Here is a 22,368-nt window from a genome sequence, read left to right as displayed (position 1 = left end):
TTAAGGCATGAACAGCTTGTGTTGTTGTGTATACTTCCATTACTTTAGGTTGCTTTAGGGTATTTAATATGGCACACATACAGGAAGCAAGGAGTTTGCAGGGGAAACTGAACTATCCCACTGCATCAGAAGAAAGAAGTCTGATTTACTTTATGTATTTTTTTAAAAGTATCCAGAACAGCTGCTTATACCTGTTTGGTAACTTACCTTGTGCTGTTCTTAGCTAGCTCACTTTTCAGCAGTCTGCACTGGGGATTTTAGTCCTAATTTGTAAACAGTAACTCCAGAAACAAAACACAACATTAATGTTCTCCAGTACAGCTGCTTAGAAATTCATTACAGATTTTATAAGTGGAACATTTTTGTGCTCCGATTTATACTGCTGTAACTCTGCTTAAACTTTATAGACTTTGAGAAGGCCTCTTGGATATCGAGATGCTTTAGTTTCAGCTATTGTATCTCAATATTATTGGAGAAAATGTCCCTTGCTTTGAAGCCAAGTTTTCCCTAAGGAGATTGATCAGAATTTGACGCAGTTTGCTCTTCATAGATGACAAAAGAGCAGTGAGAAAATTCAGCTCAATAGTGTAACAAACATCAATCATAGTTACATTTATCGCTGTCATGGCCATAATATTTGTTTTGCAGGTAATTTAAACTGTTCATCCAAATTTTATAAAAGCATAGTGTTCAATTCCTAGTCAGAAAGGACAATATGTGTGCTAACCTACTTTAAATGCAAGACAAAATTCAAAGGAGGAATCTCACTCTAAATATCAGTGGTTTGCTTTAAATCTAAACTGAATGTTTTTTCTCTCTATATGGGACAGGCTCTGCAGGTGGCCCGAGGGAGGCAAGCCTGATTCCAAATCGTCACTCTGTTTATGAGAAAACTAAAAGTAAACTGCCTAAAAATCACACAGCTATCACCTGAGTTCTCTCTTTTGTGCTCAAGATTTAAGACAAATAAATTATGTCAGCAATCTTTGTCATGCAGGCTAAACTTGTAAAACTGCAGTACTTGTACATGAAGCTGAGATTTTCATCTGTGGCTTTAAAACCATACAGTATGCTAACTTCTGGTTTTAATACACTGAAGAAAAACACTTGTTCTGAGATCAAATATTAATGCATCCTATACTGTGTGAAATAGAAGTGATGAAAATCCTTTGTAAGAATGCCGTCATCCATCATTACAGTCTGATGGTTGCAGCAGAGCCATGAAATTCAGGATGCTCCTATAGGAAGGACCAGTACATCTTCGCAGATCAAAGTTTTTCTCAGTAACATTCAATAAACTTTACATTGAAGCACTCTGTGAAGCACTCTCATGTACAAAATTCTCAAAAAGAGCAGCTCTGCTAATTAACCATTTCTACTGGTGGGTGTTGGAATTCTGCACTGTGAAACTGAGGCACTCTCCCAGAGTAACATCTTCACATGCAACATGTCAGCAACCTAAAGGTATCTTCCTCAGGTATGCAGCATTATGGGATGCCCTAGCTATATTGGGATTCCCAGCTTTTGAATCTAGAAAGAATTAACCTTGAGAGTTATGCTATCCAGCAACCCAGTGCACAAGTTTTTACTAACACATCACAAGTGACAATGCACACACTCTTTTTAACTAATTGCCTAAAACGTAGAAGTAAACAGCCTCTAACTGCAGCACTGGGATACAGGAAACCAGGAACAATAGAATTCCGATGCTGACTTCCTCTCTGAAGGGTTTCCCTTAATCATTGGTGGCACAACACGTATCTACCTCAAACATCCAATATTTCCCCTTGCAAGGCCGGCCCCCACCCTCCAAAGGGTATATAATTTCGACAGAAATGTTCACTTGGAAGCAGCTTTCCACACCAGAAACCTGTCTTCCTGATGAGTTGTTCTAGGAGATTTCAGCAAAAGCATCCCCCCGGGGCTTTTAGAGAAAGAATGCCCTTTTTTGCTCATGTTGAAAAATTTTGGTGACCTTTCCCCTGAGAAGACAAGCATTCCCAGGCTGACTAGCAGGGACATGAACCATATCTTCACGTCTAAAGGAGGGACAGTAGCAGATTCAAACATAATGGAGACTTTGTTTCTGAGAGTATGCCTTTTGCTGTCTTTGTGTAAATTCCCCTATATTTTACCAAACAGGGGGGATGGGATGGGGAGGAGAAACCCCTCAAATTAACATATCCTCAACAGCAACTTCTAGCAATGGTCCTTTGGAGAGAAGACTTAGGAAAGATAGGCAGGAAGATTACAGGTAGAAGACTGTGCAGAGGAGAATGGGACTTTCTCAAATGAGGAGTCTTAAGTATAAAAAAATGGAGCCAGGGACAAAAGATATGGAAGGGAGATAGGACAAAGACTTCAACTAGTCCAGTAGGGATGGTTAAAACAAACAAATAAACCAAAAAACCCACTAATTTGGAATGAAAGGGTAGAGAACCTTATTCACATAAATGAAGGCTCACAGATTTCAGACTGAGTTCAAGATTCCTGATGCTCAACATCTGTTTGCATCAGATATTTGTGAAACGCACTGACAATGCATGCTTCATTCCCCTCTAGCTATTGTACAGAAACCGATGACTTTTTACTTATTTTATTTTACGGACAGAGGATCCTGTAGCAAGACTGAGGTCCATGATGTGCATCTTGATGTTCTGAGTAAGCTGATATCACTGTGAAGGTGTTTAATGTAAAATGACAGATGCAAGCATTGTAACAATGCATTTGCATCATTCCTTCATTTTGCAAAAGTAAAACACAAATGTGGATGTCTCTCTACGGTTACTAGCTACTGTACAAATTATGAATGGGGGCTTCTGACTCCTACGAACTGCAAGGGCAAAACATAGTTTTATTATAAATTCTGAGACAGAATTCAATTCAGGGGAAAAAAAAGTTACTTGAGTAAGTGACTGTAATTGAAGGTTATGCCTATTCTAACTACATTACTACTTGAAAAAGTCAGAGTAGGTCCTGAAGAGGAGAAGGTCAGTGAGTTTTGCCCTGGCCAGTACACCTGTCAGAATGCCACAAGCAGGAAGCAGAGATATCCGATTTCTCATCACAAACTTGCCCAAAACAAGCTTCAAGCTGCACTCATTGAAAACTTTAATTATCCTTAACAGATCATCTGATAAAACATACCAAATGATGGAAAAGTTCTCTCTATCTTTGTTGAAATGCTTGCCTGTGCAAGAGTCACGGCAGTGTGCCTCAAAACAATCATAACTCATCGAGGTCATAGAGAAAATGGCTGTACTGGCTAGAAAAGCAGTTGGGTTTTAATGCATATCCTGGAGCAAAGGGTGCCAAATAGCACCTGTACAGCCTCCTCTCACTCATCCTAAGACCATTAAATACTTTTTATCAGCAGTTTGAAAGAAAGCTGGAGAACCTCAGCAGGTCTCCAGTATAATTTAAAAGTCACATTAACCATGTCCCATGAAGTCAATTTTTACTTCTGTCTACCAACTTGGCACTGTCAACATCACCCAGATACTCAAAAGGCCTGGAAGTTATGTCTTTTTAGTTTATTTTTATTTGTTTTCTTATCAATGACCTAACAGCATTAGGTCAATACAAGCATCAAAAAGGGTGACATTGTATTTTGCCCCATTTATCCATAGAGTTTTGCTTCAGGCATGATAACTCTCTGTTCTAAGGACAACACAGGTTGAAAGGACACTGCCCAAATACTGTGCTAGGCTAACTCTTACCGAGCTGACTTCTGTTATTACAACTATTACCAGGATCCTTCATGCAATTTCACATCATCCATGTTAATGGGTCATTTGTGTGCAGCTAGTCCTGGGAACCAGTTCCAGGCACACTGAGGGCAAGAAGGTAATCAAGAACAGTCATCAGGGATTCATCAAGGGAAAGTTGACCAGTCTGATAAACCTTTAACTATAAAACAACTGGCTTGGTGTATCAGTGGAAAGCAGTGGATATTGTCTCCCTTGACTTCAGAAAGGCTTTTAACTTCTTAAGATCCTCACACCCAAGTTGAAGAAGTATGAGCTGGATAAACAGACACTAAATTTGACTGAAAATTGCCTAACCAGACAGGACTTAAGCATGGTATTCACAGGCACAAAATGAAGTTGGAGGTTAGTGGCATACCCATACTGGGTTCCATCCTGTTTAATGTATTCATTAATGATCTGGATAATGGGAAAGTGTGTGAATATATTAAAAAAACCTCTAAGCAAAACAAAAACCAATATTCCCCCCCCCCAAACTAATTAAAAAAAAAAAAAAAATCCCAACCTCCAAAACCCTAAAAAACCAACCAAATAAACCCCACCCCACACAACACCCTCCTCCCCCTGCTCCCTGAAAAAAAGGAAATCCCCACCAGACCCTCCTTACTATTTTTAGACTGTGTACATAAGCGTCCAAGGTCCTGGTGGACAACCAGCTGTCCATGAGCCAGCAGTGTGCCCTTGTGCCCACAAAGGCCAATGGTATCCTGGAGCGCATTAGGAAGAGCATTGTCAAAAGGTCAAGGTAGGTGATCCTGCTCCTTTACTTAGCCCTAGTTAAGTAGGAGTTCTGTGTCCAGTTCTGGGCTCCTCAGTACAAGAGGGACATTGAACTCCTGAAGCAAGTCCAGCGGAAGGCTGCAAAGATGATTAGGATCTAGGCACTAGGGCAAGAAGCAACAGGCAGAAACTGATGCTCTGGAAGTTCCACCTGAACATGAAGAAGAACTTCTTTACTTTGCAGGTGACTATGCAATAGAACAGACTACCCAGCTGGTTGTGGTGTCTCCACCACTGGAGATATTCAAGGATCATATGGACAATTCCGTGCCTTCTGCTCTAGGACAACCCAGCTTGAGAAAGAAGGTTGAACTGAATGACTCCATCTGTGGTTCCTTACAACATTACTCATTCTGTGATATTCTACTGCAGGCAGCTGCAAACTTGCTAGAGAACTCCAGTTCAAACCAATCCACATTTTAACTTTCCACTTTCTGGGTTTTCCCTAATTTCCTTATATTGTTTTCCCTCTAATGATTTTCTCTCTCTTCACTTATCACTTATGCTTTCTTCAACCAGCTCCCACCTTCATATATCTCTTCAGCTCCTTGGGCAGCAGTTGCCCTTTAACCTCTCTCCAGCTCTCCTTTTCCCATTCTCATCCCATTTCCTAACCAGCTGCCAAATCTGATCCATGTTTATCTGGAAAATGAAGCTGCTTCCCTTCATCTTAGTTTGGCTCAGCACCAGGTATCTGCCTGCCAAACTAAATGGCCTCAAGTCACAGAGGTGCAGATAATCAAGCCCTATAAGGCTACAGCACTCCTACAGACGTCTGTGGATTATGCCCAACCTCCTCACAACCTCCACTCTTGCTTAGGTAAATTACTGCAGTATTGCTAAAGTAACTTGTGGAGAAAGGAATCCTAAGAAACATATGAAATGGGCTCTTCTGTAATGTGCTTCCAGTCACACCTCTCTCCCCCAAAACCAAGCAAAGAACATTCTGCACAGGCTGAGGCAGATGGTTCCCCACTGTCCTTACCATCTGGGAAGTAGCTCCTTTGAACACCATGAATCCTCAGCACCTAAGAAAAGACCCACTTGCCAACTATTCCATCTCTCAAGTAAGCTGTCTTGTGCCACACAAAGCTTTCAAGATTCATTATTAATTGCTGCAAGAAATAGGCTTGGGCATTTCACAGGTTCACAATTCCTCCAGTTCTTTCCGAACTAGAAGTGCATTTGCCTTATTTAATCTACATCTACCGTAGTGATGCTTAAAGTATTTTCTAGAAAGCATTTACTGGTCTTCCTACTTGTAAACAAAAAATCTGCTTCAAGATTTTAATTATTGTTTTCAGTTTCTCAAGTTGTACAGTTTACTGCATAGATGGACGAGTGAGCGCTAAGGTTTCCAAAACCTTGCATGGAAGTCATGCCTAGTGAGTGGTGACTACACACAGAAGCTGACTTGGCTCTGCAGCATCTGACAACTTTAGCACTCCAAAATGAAACTCGGGCAACAGCTGAATGTAGTAAAACAGCACCAGCTACGGATACCAATGAAGTCTTGCAGAAAAAGCCACCTTTATGTAAACTTAGGGGGCTGGGGTGTTTAATCATGATGTTCATTTGTGTTATCAAAGCCTTCCCCACTACTGCTTGGGGGACCAGGCAGGTTGGAGCTGTGGGTGGGGAGAATATCTCCAGCTGGCTGGTATTTCCTTTTTCAGGTGACCACATACACCTACTTTGAGCTCTAAGTTCTACAAATAGTGCATTAAACATGCACCTCCCAAGAAACTCTTCTTTGCGGGCTAAGTACGTTGACTACAAACAATAGCCAAGGGACTTAACTGTCATCTTCAAAAATGCAAAACAACACAATTTGGATGGCACAGCCATGAGTACATGATGTGAAAAGAACAATCCACAGAATTTTTTTCTGTATTTTTTCTGATTTTTTCCTGTATTTTTTCTGATTTTTTTCCTGTACTAGAAAAGGGAAATAAAATGTACAGTTAGGTTGGGGATTGGACAAAAACTTCACTGTTGCTAATAAATGCTACAGCCACTTACTAGCAACATTACTTCAGAATTAGTATTACAGAAAACAATTCCTTCATAAATCAGTCAAACAAGAGTATTTTCCAGCAATTAAAAACGCCATATTGAATACTAGAAGTCAAGGACACAGGAAGAACAGACTGCAGCTGTGAGCTGCATGAAAGGAGGGAGGGAAAGGTAACTTGCATGTGGAAAAGAAAGAACTTGCAGGACTAGGACTTGGGTGGAGAGGGATGGAATAATCAATAAGTAAGACCCTTTAGATAAAGCCTTTAAAGGGGTATTTACAGATGTCTTCTGTTTGCTTCTTGCTATACATTCTAGGATACAGAGCAACATACATTTTTTTGTAAATATAAAAAGAGTTTTGTTACTGCAAAGAGTTTATCACTCTTTGTTCACTAGGGATGCCGACTGTAGGATTTTTTTCTGTTATTTCTTCATGAAAGCATAGCAACAGCTTAGATTTATCTAATAAAAAAAACCCTAGAAACACACTAGAACAATGATATTACACTGCTTTATAAAGACCAGCAAATGCCAGTTCCATTGTCAGGACCATCTGTCCTGTTGTGAAATCAAACAATGTAAAAAATGACATTATGGAACAGTTAACACCCTCCTAACCAAGACCCCTACCTTGACAATGCTTTTTAGATCCTGCACATACATCCTCTCTGTTTCCAAAATCTCTTGGACAACTCTGTCTACGTAGAGAAGCTTCGGACTGGTGGGCTCTGTGACGAGGGACATTGCACAGTTTTTGTTTGCTCCTCTTGGTTCTACTTTCCTTGGCACGCTTGGCCTTTTTTCAAGGCTTTCCTCAGGATCCTCTTGTTCAACAGTGGAATTTTTGCACATCTTGTTGCTGGAAAATCGCCTGGCAGGGACTAGTTCTAGCTTGATGGCACCAGTTTCTTTATCCTGGTTGAACAATCCCAAGTGGCTGTTGGAAACCAAGGTCATTCTGCTTCCAAAGGAGCAGTGACTGTCCCTGGAGGACGCAGAGGAGGAAGTGGAACTAAAGCTGACAGGACGGTCACTGTCTGACAGGTCCATGGTGTTTTTTTCACAGTAGTGGAAAGGTCTGCTCTCCTTGTGCAAATCTTCCCCTTTTGTCTTGGAGTCAAGGGCCTCTGTCACAGCTGGTACAACATCAAGAGGCAAGTGGAAGTCATCTAAACAAACAAACAGAAGTTAGTTTACTGGTGCTGCCCCACATAACAGAAAAGTTGCCAGCAGACCATTTAAAGCCGTTTGCATAAAAAACTGCCACAACTCTATTTTAACTAAAAGACAACCAGAACAACATGATTTGGGGGTCACTGTGACTCTGATGCTTTTTAGGTGATGGGGATCCCCCACTGGGGGCTACAACAGAGACATAACATTCCTCCTGTTCACATGTATGTCTCTAGCACATCCTTCTTGTGCCAGTGTGCTAGGCATGTTGCTAGCAGAGGCACTGCTCAGGCACAGCACAGGAGAAAAATAGGACTCAAAGATTTTCCCTGAAGTTAAAAAAGCCCACCCAACTCTGTTTGGAACAGTCTCTGCTATCTCCCAGCCGAGCGCTGATCATGGTTTGGGAGGTTTGGAAAACTCAAGAAACACACAGTGATACCAGAAAGTCTCTTTTGTTTTGAATCCTGTAAGGCCAACAGTCAAACAAAAACTAAAAGCAGTTATCAATTACCAGCTCTGTGGCTTGTACAAAAACACTAAAAGCATAATGATTTCCCAGTGAAAATAATGTAGTTTCTGAAGAAAGAGTCCCTGCAGGAAAGAGTACTGCCAAATAATTCAGTTTTCTACTGGGAAAATAAATAATTCTAAAACTGTTCTTCTCCAGCCAGAATATTACCCCCTGCTGAACTGACCTAAAGCTGTTTTTCAGATCAGTGCAACGACAAAATAAGATGTCTGTCTTCCTGTCGGCGTTCCAGTTCTGCTTTATTATCACTGCCAAAATGCCCTGCAGAACACTGTCCACAATGCAATGCAGATTTGTCTCTGGCCAAGTTGTGTGTGATGCAGCATGAGAATCTGCAAAAGCAGCTACAGATAAATTCAATATGTCAAGGCTTCATTTCCGTAAGAAGTGTCCACCCAAAAAAATCTTGCCTCAACTTTCAGAATTTCAGAATGTCTGTTCTGTGAAAAAGGGAAACTTGTGACAATTTAGGAAGAAAAGTAATACTGAAGCTAACCACTCTGTGGGTAGCTTAGTCCTTATTTTAGTCCAGTGACAACCTCACTTTTCAAAAATCATACCAGCAATTACAGCTCTAGACAACAGTTTCAGTAAAGAAACCATAAAGTTGCAAATCAAACCCGCCCAAACTTTAAGGTGGCCCTTCTTGAACTGAGGCACACTTGCTATGCAAGTACAAGCAGAAACCTCCTGGACACATGGCTCATGCGACTATCAGAGCAGAGGAAGAATTTCATCCAAAGCAGAAAGCAACTCTCCTATTTTTCAAAATCAATCCAAAGTAAACAGAAATCAAATTGCAGAGAAGAATGTTTTGATTTGGCCTATCTTGAATGCATAAGATTTTATTTGTATGTGAGTAATTATTAGTGCCATTTCAGTGATGATGGTATTAGCTTTCTTTTAAGGAGAAGTATTGCCCTCAAGGTGATGCATGGAATTAAACTGAGAGTAATTTGTTCATTACATGGGTCAGAAATTGGCCACTAGATTAAAAAATTATTTGGCACCTCTGGACGCCCAGTTTTACCTTGTAGTCTAAAAATCTATAGCATTTCTTTGTGCCAGCTTCTTCTAGTTTTGCAGCACAGAAGCACATTTTCTTACCCTTTTTCAATAAACCACATGAAGTACCAACTCCAAAATAAAATATAAAGCAGTAAACCAGGAAAAAAATTAAAACTGAAAATGCAGTGAAGTTCTCTTGTTTCCAAAGCGATATGCACAGTGATGTTCACCTTCATATTGCTTGTGATAAGAAAGAGTACATTTTTTATAAGAAAGAATGTATTTTTGCTATCAGATTCGGATCATTTTTCATATTTAAGTTAGAAAGCACAATGTTGCTGTGCAGATGAATGAAAAATGCCCCCCTTGAAAAATGCACAGGATAAAAAAGATAACAGGGACACCCTTCTGTTAACTTACTCCAAGATATTTTACTAAAATTACATGACAAAGAAACACCTGATTAGCCACATTTAGGGGGGAAATAAAGGATTGTTGTGAAATTCTGTTACCCCACACTCTTTTCTTCCTGTTTCACTGATATGCAGTCTGCCTCTAAGATAATAACCTGAAGGCATTAATATGTAGCATTTGCTTTGCAAGCATTGTCAGGCTCATTAATATGAAAAAAACCCCAAAACACAGTTCATACCGATGACATTAGAATCAGAAAAAAATGTTAAAAGCAGTTTTATATGACATAACCAGAAGCCCTGGGAGATCTTAACATGTTTTAGAAAACCAAAACAAGCAAACCCACTTATTTTCTTGTTTAATGACAATGTCATTCTACATCAAAAAAACCAAGGATTAGTTTTAATAGTTAAAATGGGCTTGCTCTTTAACACCTGACCTTGGCAAAACCCAGGCAAGCAATATGGTTGACTCAAGTTCCTCCATTTTTTAATACAAATTACTATTCCTGCATGGTTCCATAGAAATTACACCAAAGTATTTGCTATTTGGTCTGTTTTGTCCTCAAAGCCTCATCCTGACTATTAACTTCAAAAGTTACTTTATACTTCATTCTTATTCGTTTCCTAGCCAGGTGTAAATTGGTCCTTTGGCTTCTCCGTGGAGAACTTTTGTTAAAATTTTGTCCATCATACCTCCAACCAGCAAAGCATGTTTCTCGGGATCCACTCTAATGGTACAAAAATCCAGTGCTCCTGCAGAGAGCAGCTAGGCACCTAGGCAGCTGGTGCACCTGGGAAAAAAGCAGGTCACGGTGGACCTGGGATTTCAGCAGGTCATGGAACCAGGAAGCAGGTCCTTTTCCCCAGCTGGCAAGTCCTGTACCAAACACTCTGCCTGTGGAAATCAGAACCTGGGGACACACCCTGGCTCTGCCAACCTCTCAATTTCTGCCTCAGGTACACGTAGCTGTTAGAAACCCATAGCCCTTCCCAATAACACAGGATCTGTAAATGTTCCAAAGCTTCACAAATTTGTCTTCAGAAACCCCTCTGAGACTAGGCAGCATTTTACTGGGCACTGGTGAGGTCCTGTGTTCAGTTTTGGGCCCCTCACCACAAGAAAGACATTGAGGTGCTGGAGTGTGTCCAGAGAAGGGCAATGGAACTGGTGAAGGGTCTGGAGCACAAGTCTTGTGAGGGGCAACTGAGGGAGCTGTGGGTGTCTAGAAAGGAGTCTCAGAGGAGACCTTATTGCTCTCTACTCTCTGCTCACCTGAAAGGAGATTGTAGCAAGGTGGGGGTCGGTCTCTTCTCCCAAATAACAAGTGATAGGATAAGAGGAAACAGCCTCAAGTTGCACCAGGAAAGATATAAATTCGATATTAGGAAAAATTTCTTCACCAAAAGGGCTGTCAAGCACTGGAACAGGCTTGTGGAAACGGTGGAGTCACCATCCCTGCAGGTATTTAAAATGCATGTAGATGTGGCATTTGTTGACATGGTTTAGTGGTGGACTTGTCATTGTTGGGTTAATGATTGGACTCAATCATCTTGGAATCATTTAGGTTGGAAAATAACCTCTATGATCAGGAACAGAGTTTTTAGATGACTTCTGCAGTCACAAGTGCATCAGAAAAGGCAGTAGCCGAATTGAGTTCATTGCCACAGACACGTGCCCATCCTCTTTTCTCTCAGGGTCTGCATTTGACTTTTCAGAACTCTAGTACAGTTTTACTCCGTAGTTGTACTGCAAAGTAACTTTACTCTTGCACCAGCTACCTAAGGTCTGTACCAGCTGCCTGGTGAAAAATTTGCAAGTGAATTAATGAGAGCGAGGGGAGAGTAAACAGCCTCCCCCAGGATGGCTCTCTATGAATCATAACTGACCCAGTGCCTTTGCAAACCCTGTAACATCTTACAAATTTCTGTCTTTCATATAAACGTACTATAGAAAGCAAGTCATTTGTCCTATACCCTGTGGGACTGATTTACAAGCCCACTCCCTCCCCTCCCCCAGCACTAGCGGGTAGATGCATTCATCAAAACTCAGGCTGCAAACAGTGTGTCTAATTGTAGGTACCCCCAGAGCCTGCAGAGGCACACGCTCTGAGCAAGTCTTGTATACCATGACCCACGTCTGGCCCGGTTCACTGCTTTTTTTGTTAGGCTTTCTTTTGGTTACTGAACCTTTTCAAGGATGAACCAAAATAATATTGAGAACTTTTGTCAGCTGTGAATAACGGTATTTAACTCAGTCTGGGGAGAAAAAAAAAAGAAATCTTCAATTTGCATACTTTAATTAAGGAATAACAGTAATTACTTGTTAGTTCAGCACTGAAAGGAGGATAATTACTACTTGTCCCTACTCAGAAGGAAACACGCTCCCCAAACAAGGTCATTTCTTGTTTGTGCCTTTGCATTAATTCAGTTAGTCTCTCCCCATTCCTAGCCCCTGCAAACCTCCCTGCTCCTGCATCACATACACACAATGGCACAGCATGACCCCAGAGCACTCCCCAGCAAAAACAATGACATGTTCCTATTCTACAGACATCCAAGGGCAAGAAATACCTGCATTTCACCCCAACAGGCAACTCTAACATTACTGGCAACACTGAAGGCACATGCAAAGCAACCATCTTGGTATATCTCATGTTTTCAGAGGGCAGTCATAAACAAGCTCTCACCAAAAATGCATACCCTTCTACTATTACTTGCTTTTCTTTAACAAATACTTCTGCTTGTAACTATATTCATAGTAATGATAAGTGGGTTTCCATTACCTCTGCAGCTTCGGCTATGCTAGAATATTAGCCTACAATGAAAGATAAACTTCTTTGTATTTAAATATAAAATTGACTTAAAGATGCCCAAGTCCCATCTAAATATAGGTGTTTATTCCTCTGTTTACTACACATGATGTTTTAAGACATACACACTGCACAACAAAAAACTCACAAGTCAATTTATATTCATGATTAGCGTTGTTGTTGTCTTTCTCCTGGCATGAAAAAGAGCACATCAGGTATTATCTACAAAGACAACATTACCAGAAATTACAGTATTCACATCCTTTGGAAGTTTAGCTACAAAAAAGTGATGAGACTACAAGAAATATCTTTCCCGGTTTTCCCTTGAGATATTTTCATATTTCAAACAAAGCATTCGTATTGTGGATACAATTAAGCAAACTTGTCCAGAACAATTTCTACATGCAGTATCAAAAGTCAAAATGCAACACCGCAATTTAGAAACAAACATAAATGTTCTACAGATTCCTGACTGAGAACGATTTAATTAAATTACAGGAATCCCTGTTTTTTTTAAAAACACTCCTCATATCCTCTACTCTGGATATTGTCCAAGTGAAGGTCATCAGTTTTTAATCACTAAATTTTGTATATGAACGCATATCAGTTCTAAAACTAACACCCTCTGTGAACAAAATCACATTAGGGAGCTACAATATTTGCAGGATTACATCTCAAGTCCAGACTGTCACAAACGATACTCTGCCAAGTATTTTAACTGAACTTTGAGGAACAGAAATCCCATTTATTAGAAACCTCACAACAAGGGAAAAAAGTCACCAACTAATGTGCTTCTGTCTGTCAAATTACTGTCCCCCCGCTCCCTGCAATACTTAAAGCAGAATAGCTTCTGTCACAACGAAGCATGCTAATACCCGAGAACATTATTGCAAGGGAAAATCCTCTGCGACAGTATCTCACCACTGAGGAATGTCTCTGGCTCCTCACACTCAGGATGAAAAAGTCCTCTCTATTTTTCTAATCCTCTCAAAGAACCCACGACCTACCTGTGCGGCAGAGAAGAGGCGCGGGCTCTGACTTCAGCTGTTCCTGAATTAGCTCACTGGGCACTCAGGTAAAATGAGAAGCTCTTACTAGTCTGTACAGCTCCTTCGCCAGAAATATTGCATGAGTCAGCTTTTATCTATCAAAACCCTAAACACAAAGGCTTTACAGAAACCTGATTCACAACTTTCTCACCGCCTTTTCCCCAGTGCGCCGACAGTCTTCGGCATCACTAAGAGCTTTAAATGAAACATGACATCATGCAATTCAGGGACAGGACAATGAGTATCACTGTGGGTAACTTTAAAATGCACACTTCACTGAGCAACACCCACTAACTTCTATTTTTCCAGGCACAACACTGTGAAAACATCACATAGAGCCCCCACTTCCACAGCATTTATCACACTTTGCTCTTTGATTTGCAGACAGTACCGATACACGTGTAAAGCAAATAAATCACCTGTTGGTATTGTGAAACTTCTGTGTTTATGTTAAAAAGTCCCATGAACTTGCAATGTAATAGGATGATCCTCAGCAATAGAATCATTCTGGATCTTAGTCTGCCCTAACATAAACAGGAACAGGCTTCTGCAGGGTGCTTGCAATGCTTCAGTGGTTTTTTTTAAGAGCAAGAGGAAAGATTTTTAGGAGAGAATGTGGAAAACAAACCATCAAGTGCTCTGTGCTAAATCACAGTGAAGCAAAGTAAAAGGGGGAAAAAAAAAAAAAAGGAGAGAGGACACAGGGAGAGGAGAAACAGGAGAAAAGATAAAGAACAGAGAAAAGGAGAAAAAAGGATATAGACTGGTGCTAACCGGTGAGAAAGCTGACGTCTCCATGGCCTGTGGAGGGGATGATGGCATTTCTATCTTGGAGCTGGGAAGCAAAACAAATCAGAAGAGTTCCCAGATGCTGCCACTACTTTCCATGTGTGTTCTCACAGCTGCATGCTCAAACCTAGCCCACAAAGAGGCACTCTATCTTTAAAATCACACTTGAAATTCACTGCCTCTATCCTTGTACATAACATGGCCTCAGCTTCATTCAGTTTTCCTAAAGAGCACAGTCCTTGAACAACGCCTTTCAGCAGGAAACTGGAGGTAGAAAAGGAAGTAAAGACAGCCTTGAGACCATTTGCAGAGCTGTGAAACACTTTGATCTGAACGTCAGGGCTCTTGGGGTGAAAGTCCCTTTTACCCAGCCTAAAAGATCAGGTGTTTACAGCCTGTTGCCATGCTGATAAATTTCAGATCATTGAGACATACTCTCTCTTGCATAAGTTCTTCTGTAGTTTTTAAGGATTTTTTTAATACTTACATATTTACATTAAAAGATCTTTTTGCAAGATCTGTGCAAAATACTTTAGACAAAGCTACCACATACCTGTAAGTCTCAGACACATTCACAGGCACAGAATGGCCAATGCTAGTCCCAAAGTTCTCAGTAGATACACAGTGCAGTACCCTGCTACTCAAATCAACTGAATGTAGCAAATTTACCACACATTTAATATGCTCCACGTTCAAACATATTTCTCTCAGAAGCTAATGATTCACCCCTCTGGACCTCTGCTTCCTCACACCTTGTGCCCACCTTGCCTACAGAGTTTTTCTTATTTCTATGTCTTATGACACACAAATAAGTTGTCTGAAGGCTCAGTGACAGTGTTCCACATCTGTTTCAGCAGGCTAGATAAAATCAGGGGCTGAAACAAAGTGGTGTAAGCTTCAGTCAGTAGTCTGAACTGGCAGAGTGAGCTCTCATGAGCATTAGTGTGGGTAGAGGGAAGAGGAAAACAAAGATGAGGTCCTTATTTCTCTCTGCCTTGCTCTTTCACCTCTTCACACCCACATCTGACCTCAGCTCTCCCTTCCATCCCCATGCATTAGTCAGCAGATGTTCCCCCCATACTGTGAGACTTTCCCAAGAACAACACCTTACCCTCCATCACTTTAAACATCCATAGCACTGAGAGCTATCAGTGCAGAAGACTGGAAAATGAAAAGCCTTCTGGTTTTACTAATGTGCATCACAAACAAAACAGTACACTGATGTGCCAGAAAAATAATGGGTTGGCCCCTCTTCTGATTTCATAACATTTTATATATATTAGGAGTTGCATTATATTTTAACAGCTGTGTACTTTTCTCTGTCCCATCTCCTGCTCCCTCCAATTGTATGCAGTGGCATAAGACCTCATTTTTAGTGTATCAGGTTTAGGATTTGAGAAGGGTGACCTCTTTTTATTTAGGAACAAGGCTTTGATTTTTCTAAACTTGAACAATAAGTGAAGTTTATAGAGGTGAAGAATTATGTTATTTTATAGTTCCCATCTGGCTAAGGGTTTACTGAAGAAATAAGTTATCCTCAGCAAAATTAAAAAAAAACCCAAAACATATAACTCAACCACAAGGTACATTCAGGCTAAAGGACACACTGACATCTTCCCTGGAAGTGCAATGTAGTGTATTAATAACTCTCTGCAATGCAGTAGCTATTTAATCTGTATACAGTACTGCAGAGACACTTAACAAAAGGAACAAGCCATCACATGCTGCTGATGTACTGCAACACAAATAAAGCATATGGATCCAATGCTCCATTTATGGGCCTTTTAAAAGAATTGTTTCCCACCTTCTTGTGAATTTTGAAGGCTTGCTTCTCTCCTATTAAAAAAAATAAAAAAGGTACAGCTCTAATGTTTTCTAAATCAGAGCAAATGAAAACTTAGTGAAGACTTGTAGATATGAATGCATGAATGCATATGGAGGAGTAATACTACAGAAGACAAGGAGTACCACCCTAGATGACAAATAATCAAGGCTTTTACATCCTTTTCTTCTCTGCCATACTGGCATTTAGTAATAAAGCTTAAACAGTTATTGTTCAACACGATGCTTGAGTGAATGTTTTAGTACTTTTATACTCAAGCTTTAGTGCTGGAATGAAAATCTACATGGGCTCTTCTTTCCACTCAGCACCACACAGGATCAGGCCTTGCTTCTGGCACATTCCTAGTGTCTTTCCATGCTATGCTATATCATTGAACAGTGCTTGGACATCAGGTCTGGTTCCTACTTCTTCCTGTTTTAATCTACTGCTCTGAGCTAATGTCCTGTCACTTCAGCATATAACACACTACTGTTTTCAGCTTCATCTAAGCCAAGTTGCTCAAGCTGCTGCTGAAGTTCAAAACGTTTCAGTGCCCACTGCAGCATAAGCACTTGGGAGGTCTTGGCTAGGCACCCCCACCATAGCACACAACACTTTTTGCTTTACCAAGAACGCTGGAAGGTTTTTAAGATTAAAAAATGTTAAGTGTCTCTCACTATAAAGTCACATTCACTCTTTTGAGAGTGATACACAGTTTCACCAGAAGGAAACATGGCATCTAGGAATCATTCTTGCTAGTTACAGTGAAAATTTCCTTGTGTGACCCTAAAGAAGGCATCTTTTTACAACTCATCCCTTTCAATTTAACAAGAACTTGTAACTACAGTAACTAGCATAAACAGGTTAGATCTTTTAAACTCTTTTTAACAGTCTGTTGTTTGCTTCTGCCACTGAATTTTCTGTTGAATTCCAATCTTTCCAGTGAAAATCCTATATGAAACAAAAGACATTCTGTAAAAGCCAATTCCCTGAAACAGCTGACACTGTTAGATGCCAAATAGAAGTGAGTTTCAGAAGCTTTAAATAATTGATGTTTTTCTTTAAATACAGCTAAATGATCTCTCCCATTTGGTTTTGAATGGAAGACACTTACTGGAACCTCCTCTGGACCTCAGGAAGTTTAGCAACAAGAATTTTGAAACTGAACTGGAATAGTAGCAGCAGACTCCTCCAAACAGATGTTCATATTTCCAATAAAAGAAAAGCTTTCTTCTGTGTTTCTTCTCTTGAATAAAAATACAAGTCGCAGAAAGCAGTATTCATGTTTGCATCTTGGGGAGAAGAATCTTTAAATTCTACCCAGGTTGGAACTAAGACATACTGATGGTCTGTCTCCACTGCAGACTGGCTTTGGCATTTCAAGTCATCAGTTGTTTTCTTATGCTCACCCTCTTAAAAGGGAACATTAGGGCTTGTTTTTAAGATGACTTTACAACAGTAAGCTAACAGCTCTTTCAAAACCCCAGTTCAATAGGAACATATTCAATGACAGTTAAAGGAGTCTCTATTTAATAAATGACTGCAACAGATTTTTACAGCATAAAATAATCAGTATATTGCAATCTCACAACCTTTCAAATGAAAGTAAATAAAAAGAAATCAAGCAAGTCCAAAGGAGTACAAAATATCCCATGTCTTCTCACTATATTGCTTCCACAGCTAAATATGGAATTTTACATAAATAAGGTCAAGAAGACTAAGACTGCCAAATGGCAACAAAATAACTGGTCACAGCAGAAACGTATGCTGCCACATACAACAGATCTTTAAAAGTGCAGTCACCCCAAATCTTCATTTTTTTATTTTCTGCTGATGAACCTACCACATCCAGACTGTTCACTGTGATTTGGCCCTTCTAAGTGGCCCACTGGAGCATGGAGGGAAATCTGCACTTTTAAAGCGTGAGCATCATGTTTTGTGCCTTTCCTGTTCAACGTTCTTAACCTGTTGCAGTAAAGAGAAAATACAGTGCCACCAGAAAATGAAGCTTCCCTTCCTTATCATTAAGCTTTCAGGCAAGCCTGTGAAAGCCACTCCAATAGATCCATATTTGTGATGAAGAATTGGTTTCACCATGTTTTCAGAGTTGCTTTAAAGCCCTTCTGCAGTGTGTGCTATACTCCCTACTACTTTTTTGCTGTTATTTCATGAAGACAAAACACTGAGAACAAAATTCCTATCTCAAACAAGCAATGCTTTCCTTAGAGTTTTTGTATGCAAGAAGCAAAGCATGAACTGAGGTTGTGTACACTGCAGTGTCAGTGTACAGAGCAGTACAGCCTCTGTGCCCATATACAGATGGTGTTAATGCCTGGAACACTTATTGACATATCAGTATTCAAGATTAACAGTGACAACAGTCACACTTCAGAAGCCACAGGGCAAGAAGCAAAGAGATCAGAGGCCTGGACTTGGTTACAGTGAACATTTGGTGCACAATTCACAGCAATTGACTTACTGAGTCATGTCTTTCTCTGTACTTTCTTATCAGAACAATAAAATGCTTAATTTGAAGCAGACAGTCATTTCATTAAAGCCATATATATATATATATTGCAGAGTCCCTATTGCCTTCTTTACCAACAGCTTTAGAAAAATAATCCTATGGACTTAAAAGCATTAAAATTCTCTTAACATTCCATACAAATTATGGAATGTAACACTATACAAAGAAAGACAGTAAACAAAAAAAATTCCTACTGAACACTGGGTTTATTATGCAATTTTTGTCAATCTGGAGGAGAAAAATTCTGACAAATAAATACAAGAGAGAGGCATGAAACCTCATTCTTAAAAAATATACCACTATGTGTTTTACAACAAGGTAGACAAAATTAAAAACATCCACGAAAAGACATCAGATAACTGTCTGCTATTGTCCTTCTGCTTTCCTGGCTTTTATAGTCAGTACCATACTACTTCTCTTTTGCAGCCTTCAGACACTTCTACATTGGCCAGTTTTCAGAGTTCTTGATAACTATAATAAACAACATTTAAAGTTGTCCATGTGGCCCAAACACTGCTGGTATTCAGTAAACAACTCAGATGAGCCTTCTCAATGTTTAGATCAGAGACAGGAAAAACAGCAAATTAGACTCCCATTTAAATCCTGTTAGTACAGCTAGAGGAATAATTTTTCTCAGATTTCTTCTTCACGCTGTATCTTTCTTTCAAGATAGGGACATTCAATCCCACAATTTTCCTTGTTTGGGTTTTCTACTTGCTTGTTTTCTATGAAAAAGGAGTAGCAAATCCTTCCTTATTTAAAAATTAGAGCCGGAATCCAAATTCTCAAATTCAAAACACACAGCCTGAACTTGGAGAAACTTGGCCATAAAGGCTAATTTTGTTGTCTAAAACGAGTGAGGGTGGGGGTTGTATTAACTCTGTGGTGGAACTGCAGGGTTTTCTCAACAAGCCATACTAAAAAACAATTCCTCTTGTTGTTCCTGTCTATAGAGAGAACATCAAAGCTTTCTCAACTCCATACCCTACACACATGGGAACTTAAAAGTTAATTCATTTAAGAGCCATTCTCACAACTTAGCCAGACTCTCAGTTAATTTTAAAAAAACTTCACACAGTAAAACATTGATTTTCTTCCAAAACCTGTGATCAAATAAGCTGTAAATCCTCAATGAAATAACTTATGTCCATGCTTCTCCTTAAATTCAAATGTCACTTTCTAACTTCCCTCAGGGAAAGTTTTCATTTAACATTCAACCATGAAACCCATCAAGAGGGAAAAAATCCTTCTCCCCAACCACCCCCCTTTTGTCTTCTCCCACGGGCACACTGCTGAGCAGGGGACTCGCCACATACGAGCATGAAGCTGGTAGAGCAAAGGAGCCGGGAGCAATGGCTAACTGCCCCCAGGCTTCTTGCAGCCCTCTTACAAGGAGGCTACAAGCTGAAAATCAGTTTCCCTCGGTCTGCCCTGACATCCCAAGAGCTCCGAGACTTTTCACAGCGAAACAATGCTGCGCATTCACTATTGAGCCCTGAGGCGCAGAGACACACCGAGAGGCCACTACATTGGTATTATTCAACCACGTTCAGCCTGTTACCACAGCTATTAGCCGGCATGCTCACTTTTCAAATCCTCATCTCTTTGGAAACCCTGACTACCATTATTTTATTACAAAGAGGCATAGGTTAAAAGAAGTTTAGTTGGGCAAATCCCTCCCCTTTCGCATTATCTGTAATGTGTTATTCACACAAGCAGAATTTCAGTAAGAAGCTTTCACTTTTACAGCTATATAGAAATTCTGTCACTATTAAAGCATTTCATTAATAAAAAAATTAGGCAAAAGATTTGTGACGTTTCTGTAATTAAAGCAGTAAGAGAATGAAAACAGATGACTAGTCATAACAATTTAGTAAGATTCTTGAACTGAATCAGTTTGCAAATAATTTCATTAACTTTATTCAGCAAAACAGAAGAATGGTGGGTTTACTCAATTTTCCCTTCCTTTGCAATAATTTCTATATACAGACCTGGATGAAATCAGCTATATATTTGTTTCTGCATCAAAACTATCGATCTCTCAATACAGTGGGCCATAAGAATGGCTATATTCTTCCCCAGACAAAGTAACATGAGAGTAAAAGAGGTCCCTTCTGCATTGATCAGCATCAATTCGCAGAGACCAAAAGATATTAAAATCTCCACTTCAATGATTTTTCAATTAATACATGTTCTTTCCAACATAAAACTAAAGGACTTGAAACACTTTAAACTATGTACAGACTCTGCCAATTATAAATTCATTGCAAAATATTTTGAGGGTTAGAAAAACAATCTGGAAGAAACATTCCCCTCTTGATGAAATTAGGGCAAAGTTCTTTGAAAACAATGACAAAGGCATGTTGCTCTGAAGGCCTGAACAATATAGAGCAAGAATAGTTAAACTGACTGTGGTCATATTGCTGCCTTTAACATGGCATGGCAATTGCTATAGCTGATCTTGACTCAGAACAATGCAACATCAAAAACTGAAATAGCTCCAGAGCTAAACTGTACCATGCATGTGCATGCTGATGGAGAGAAGAGAAGCTACGAATGGTAAGAGATCTTCAATGGCAAAATTACCAGAGACTGGTAAAAAGCATCTCCCAAGAAGCACAGTGCAGATCCACTGGAATTATTAAGAAGGGGTTTCAACATCAGTAATCCCCTTTGCCCTTTAGGTGCAATAATATAAAGTCATTTTTAAGTCTTGATGAACAGCATTGACACAAACTGTGTTTCTAGAAGTAAGCCATTCAGCTGACCAAAAGATTGTACAAACACTAATACAGTTTGGTCACTACATTTAAAATATGTTGATATGTGTTACATATGTGTTTTATTCATAACTCACTCATGCCTAGGGAAGAAGAATATTCTTCTAACACAGAAAATCCTACTAAAAAGTCCTAATGCTGCTGATAACTTACTGATTACACTTTTGCATCTGCCAGTAACTCTACAATGGAAGAATACTGCACAGAGAGGAATGTGAGAGGATGAAAGCCTAGGAAAGCAAGAATGGAATGCCTAGCCACTCCATACTCTTAACCAGTCACCACTGCCAATTTATAAGATTTTGAGTTGAGGTCTTCCATTTTATCGATCTTCTTAGCAGTAATACGCTAACATTGACATACAGGCATGGGAGCTAAATAAGTAGGGATTTGCTATATTTGTTAGTGGGAGGACCATAAGGGGTTTTTTTTGTTATCAGGTTCCATATACTCTGAAAAGGATAGTTCAAACTCCAAGTCCCACTATGTCAGCACTATCTCTCACATCTAGAGGTGGCAAGAAGCATATTTAAGATAAAAGACCTGATAATCACCATTAGCAAACAGGAAAACAATTATGCAGTATGCACTGAGTGTGTTATATTGGAGCCCACCATTTTCCCCCTGTATTGACATTCCTTTCTCTCATGTTTGCTTTTCTCTTTTCAAACTAACATAATTGGTTTAGGAACGTATTGCTGATACCGGTGGTTCTGCTTTGAGCCTGCAATATTATTCTGCACATTGTGATGTAGCTAGGAATCCCTCCTTACCACTCCCACTTGCCCCTTCCATTTATCCCCTTTGTTACAGAGATGAATGGGTGTGGGAAGTGACAGCCTATACTTAGTTTAAATAAAGGTAATTCACTACTGAACTCCACATTCTCATCTGAA

At 39.8% G+C, this 22,368-nt stretch overlaps 1 protein-coding gene across 1 annotated transcript in view; it reads right to left on the bottom strand.

The window, feature by feature from the left end:
* The window catches only part of PLEKHG1 (pleckstrin homology and RhoGEF domain containing G1), a 133,451-nt gene that overhangs the window by 42,460 nt on the left and 68,623 nt on the right, over positions 1-22,368 (bottom strand). The window contains exon 4 of the mRNA XM_027891171.1: positions 7,197-7,735. Within this exon, the coding sequence (XP_027746972.1) occupies positions 7,197-7,735 (539 nt within the window). The remainder of the gene's footprint in view (positions 1-7,196; positions 7,736-22,368) is intronic.

The sequence above is a fragment of the Empidonax traillii genome, unplaced genomic scaffold (assembly GCF_003031625.1).
Source record: "Empidonax traillii isolate 1590-97213 ecotype Southwest subspecies unplaced genomic scaffold, ASM303162v1 scaffold311:size671644, whole genome shotgun sequence".
Lineage (NCBI taxonomy): Eukaryota > Metazoa > Chordata > Aves > Passeriformes > Tyrannidae > Empidonax > Empidonax traillii.
The sequence above is the reverse complement of the archived record's forward strand: the minus strand, read 5'-3'. Positions and strand labels throughout refer to the sequence as shown.